The 5,367-nt window shown below is 32.9% G+C and overlaps 1 protein-coding gene across 1 annotated transcript; it reads right to left on the bottom strand.

Moving 5' to 3' along the window:
• Positions 1-249: 249 nt before the first annotated feature.
• Positions 250-2,753, bottom strand: LOC106397759 (cytochrome P450 81F2). Its single transcript, XM_013838383.3, has 3 exons — positions 2,037-2,753; positions 1,532-1,819; positions 250-1,012 (listed from the first exon to the last, which is right to left on the bottom strand). Exons 1-3 carry the CDS (start codon positions 2,610-2,612, stop codon positions 401-403), a joined length of 1,476 nt encoding a protein of 491 aa, XP_013693837.1. The 5' UTR covers positions 2,613-2,753; the 3' UTR covers positions 250-400.
• Between the last annotated feature and the right edge of the window lie 2,614 nt (positions 2,754-5,367).

Genomic DNA, 5,367 nt, shown 5'->3' with positions numbered 1-5,367 from the left:
ATATGATATATTTTAGCATTTATGATAATAGATTAATACATTTTTCTGATATGATTTGTTATTTCAAAATATTTTCAAAATATGTTTATATACACTACCTTATATTAGAATGTTTTTTTGATGCATCTACCGACAGATTTTATAGAGAAGACTTTCTTACATGTTTCTCTTTCATGCCTTTTAGAACATAGTAATAAGACTGCTACCGGAAACTCTTTATTTTACTTGTATCAGCAAACTCTTTACTTCTTTCGTGATCGAATCTTATTCACAACATTGCAACATTCTTCATCGAATCTTACATTATCTTTATAATAGTCACACCCAAAAAATCAAACAAATTATAAAAGAAATCCGAAAAACACGAACCAGTAATCATGAAAGGGTGAACCGAGTAATTTTAAGCCAGAAGATTAGTCATAATGGGACGCTGATGGCAAACGGCTCGTAACGGCACGAGCTTACGCATAGCCATTCCAGGATTTTCGGTCATATCAATTTCCTCACCCTTGACTTTTTCCCAGTCAAAGCATTGAATCAACGATCCTAAAGCCAACGACACCATCCTCTGACCCAAAGCCGCACCGGGACACGTCCTTCGTCCGTTCCCAAACATCATAAGCTTATTACTATTGGCAGCTTCTTTGTCCTCAAACCGCTCTGGCATGAACCTCTCAGGCTCATCCCAAAGCCTTGGATCTCTATGGATGGCCCAAGAATTCACTAGTACGATGGTGCCACGCGGTATGTCGTATCCGCCAATCTTGAGGTCTTCAGAAGGAGAACGTGGGACAAGGAGTGGTGCTGCTGGACACAACCGGAAGGTCTCGGAAACTATGTTTTGGAGATAAGGGAGATTCAAAATGTCCGGTTCGTCGACCAAACGTTCATGTCCAATCTTATCATCTATCTCGGCTTTCGCCTTCTTCAACACTTCAGGATTTTTCAACAAACTCGCCATCGCCCATTCTAGTGTCACGGCTGCAGTATCCGTCCCCGCAAGCATCATACTCTACATAACATTTAAAACGTTAGTCTATATAATATTATGTAAACATAAATCAGATAGTAAAACATAAACCATCTATGTTTTTTCAGTTTTTTATGTATGCATTTATAATCAAATTGTAATAAAAACATACTCATTCTATGTTTCAAAAAAAATATTCTGAGAGTTTTCACACATTAATAATAAATAATTAAATTTTGATTATAAATATATTGTTTTATATACTTTTTTGTTTCCAGTAATTCTAAACTAGTAAAAATTCAAATAGTAGAATTAACTTATTAGAAGTTTATAGTTTATCATTATTAGCTAATAAAAGATTCATCGGAAAACGCAAAATATTATTTTTCAAACAATTTTTTGGAGAAAATTTATCTCCGTGAAACGGATGAAATATATATTAATGTTAGATGCGAAAAAATATTTATTCGAACTTGTAAACGCATTCTGCAAACTAAGAAACACAAAGAGTTATAATATATAGTATGATTTTGTAGGTTACATACGGACGAGAGAACTTACGAGCATGAGGCCTTTGATGATTACGTCACTGTAATACTTGGGTTGGTCTACTTGTAAAGACAACAAATGACTAAGCATTGTGTTGCTCTCTCCATCTCTTCGGCAATCGTCGAGCAGTCGCTGCAAGAAAGTGTCCATGGCTTCGCCGAGTGCTTTCACTTTCTTCTCGTATCCGTGTCCGAAAACTTTGAGAATTGGTAAATAATCTCCTGGATGGCTCGCACCACTGTTGTCGTTGATCTGCGTCACTAACTTCTTGAATAGGTTCGCTTCTTCCTTGTTGTGAACCTTTAACAAATAATTCATTTTTAATTAGCCAAAATATTCCACATCGAATGACTTTTCATTTTTCATGCATGAGAAGTAGTAAACACAATACAGAACATGTCCATGTCCATGTTAGGTATTAATATTTAATATTTTGTACAAGAACATTAGAATAGTAAAAGATTAGTGAATTCAAACGTATCAATCATTATTATATAATTATTTAAATGAAACGAACCTGGTCTCCGTAGTAACGTCTCCCAGTGACCATACGGACAATATTATTAAACGTCAAATCTGCAAGAAGAGGCTCAAGCTCAACGACACGGCCATTATGCTCACGTGAGAGTTTCGTGAGCAACCGTCGGATCTCATCTTTACGAACGGAGAGGAAGCCAGTAAGACGGTTAGAGGAAAGGATCTCAAGAGAGCAAATACGGCGGAGGTTACGCCAGTGGTCGCCATAAGCGGCGGTTCCGACCGTGGTGTAGTCGTAAGCAACGTACTTTGCGGTCAGAAAATGCGGTCGATTCGTTAAAATAACGTCGTTCTGACCAGTAAAGCATTCTCTGACGAGGGGCAAGGAAGAGATCACGACGACTTGGCGAGAGCCGTAACGAAGGGAGAAGATGTCACCGTACTTGTCCGCGAAACGACGGAAGAGACGGTGCACCGGTGGTTTCACGAGGTGGAGGTTGCCGACGATGGGAAAGGGAGTTGGTCCTGGTGGAAGATTGAAACTCTTAGATGAGAATAAGAATCTGTAAGCTAGTAGAAACAATACGAGTGGCAATAAGAGCAAAATGTAATCCATGTGATTATTTCTATTTTTTGGTTTAGCTAACAAAATGTTGTTTTTAATTTTTTTGGAGTCGAAGCTAACAAAGGTAAGTGATAAAGGTTGATAATCTATGTCTGTATATATATATGGGTTGGTTTTACGACGAAATAGATATAAATAAGAGTGCATGTTTGAACGTTGACTCATTATTTCTTTTCTTTTCTTGTCTTATTTTATTGTAGTGATACCCTGTTTTATACGACTTTTCTTTGACTTTGACAGGTTCTTTGTGTAATCTGTGGTTTCTAATGCGACGATTCATTGGAAAAAGAGTGAGTCTTGGGTTCACCGATCTCGATTTATCTACAATTTCGTTATTTTATATTCGATATCTTTTAAAAAATAAAACAAAATATTATAGTAGTACTGTAGTTACAAAAAAAATTAAATTTTTTTTTAACGTCATTAGAGCATGTTTAATTGGAGGTTTTTAGGGTAGGGTTCTTAACGGAATATAAGAACTCGTCTCTTAATTTTTAACTAAAAAAACTAAGAACCCCTCCATTAAACATACTCTTAGCAAAACATTAAATCCTAAATTTTTGAGTGTTTTAGTGTTTAGTGTTTTTTATTTAGAGTTTAAGATTTATCCAAATGTTTAGAGTTTAGGATTTATGGTTTAGGGATTAGGATTTACGGTTTATGATTTAGTGTTTTGCTGATAACGTTATATTTTTTTTGTAACTACTATTATTTTTCACTTTTTTTCTTACATTTTTATTTTAAAAATATAGTATAACTTGATAATATTTTGTTTCTTTTTTTAAAAAATATCGAATATAAAATAACACAATTCTATTTGTCCGTGAATGTAGAAATTTACCATACAAAGTAATCTAAGAATAAGTCACAGAAAAAGGGTGTATCTAAGAATAAGTCACAGAAAAAGGGTGGTGGACAGGTGAACCCTCCCCGAAATTTCCAACATAGAGATGTTAGCTTTGATATTTCGATGCAAAGATGCGGTGAACTTGATTGTTGTTCTCACTAACCCAAAAGATTATAGGGTGAGTATTTAAAGTATTTTTAGATGATTTCAAGATTCTAGATTAATTTTGTGTCTTGTAATGAATTCTTTTTGTTTTGATTCGTATACAATTTTTTTCCGAAAAATTATCACAAATATTAATTAAACCATAAAATTTAGAATTTTGTATATATAACTCATAATTCTTAAAAATTTAAAACTAATAAAAATGCCCTGAAAAAGGTTATATTTGTTTTAGGAATATCTCAAGCCAAACAAATATCAAGCCGCATAACAAGTTCAAGTACAAGTACAGTTAACAATGAGACCAGCAGACTACGGTATGTCGTCTATCGTTAGAATTTCTGGTAGTCAATGCCGACATATAGAGAAATACAACCCAAACACATTGATATTCATGTAATTACAAACAAATAATTAAAACGGATAAGAACAAATGGTGTGATCACTGATCCACTTGCATTGGATTAACACTATCTAGAAATATTTTAATTGGGGACAAAGCTATTTTCCCATAGTTGAACCCATCAAAATATCAATCGAGTAGAAGTGGCCACATTTTCTTTTTGTTATAATTTTTTTTATTAATATACATAATAATTTTTTTTTACCAATAATTATTTGATTTATATATATTTATATTAAATTTTATTTTTTTTATTAATATATATTTCAAATACCATGTATTATTATTAGTTTAAACATGGTTGCATTTTTTTTTTGGTTGCATTGTTATCTTTGTTAATAGCTTTTGATGATTATATTATAAAAGCTATATATAATATGTTTAATTAAATATTTAGGCAGCATAAACTTTAAAAATAACTAAATATAGTATCCAATAAAAACATTATTAGTATATTATAATATTAATTCATATAGATGCTAGCTAGATAAACTTAAAATATTAAATGTTATCTCAATAAATATGTCTATAGTGCTTTTCCAGAAGAAAAAAACGTCTAGTGTATGAACATAAGAGAAAGATTAAAAGTAAAAAGCAGTCAACTAAGAAAATTGAAAGAATGGACAAAACATAAACCACAATGAACCTGGTTTTGGTAATGTAGCATGTGAAGATTGGAGGACTATCTTTTTCAAAGAAAAAAGATTGGAGGATTATCCTTTTTTATAAAGAAAAGATCGGAGGACTAAATAAATTGCTATCATTAGATTACCAAAATTTGTTTTGCTATCATTACATAGTTTAACGTAATATAGGAATTAAAAAATGACTAGAGTAGTGGGCTATTAATTTTGGACTCAAAGTCCATTTTCTATAAATAATTTGGTCGTGTGGGCAAAAAAAGAATTATGACTGGGGGCATCAATCTAGTGTCTTTATAGTTTACACTATTTTTTGAAAATCTGACTGGTGGCAGCTGCCCCATGTTGGATCAAGTAGATCCGCCACTGACACTAGCACTAGTTTCTTCCAGGCTGCTATTAATTACAAAGCTACCCACCCTCCTCCCGTAACGACTTCTCAAACACGGCTGCTCGTTAAATTTATAATATAATAATTATTATTATTGTTGGGTGACGACGAATGTTCATTTACTTCGAAATTAAGTTATTTTATACAACGAGTTGACAAAATAAACGAAGAAATATTGTTTAGTGAAGTGTATATATCGTAAAGTCTGCGATATGCAATCGGCTGGCGCCCGCCACTGCATACCTCGTCAACAAAAAGTAATATAAAAACAATTAAGTTATTTTTGGTCATAACATAAATGT

This window comes from Brassica napus, chromosome C9 (genome assembly GCF_020379485.1).
Source record: "Brassica napus cultivar Da-Ae chromosome C9, Da-Ae, whole genome shotgun sequence".
Lineage (NCBI taxonomy): Eukaryota > Viridiplantae > Streptophyta > Magnoliopsida > Brassicales > Brassicaceae > Brassica > Brassica napus.
The sequence above is the reverse complement of the archived record's forward strand: the minus strand, read 5'-3'. Positions and strand labels throughout refer to the sequence as shown.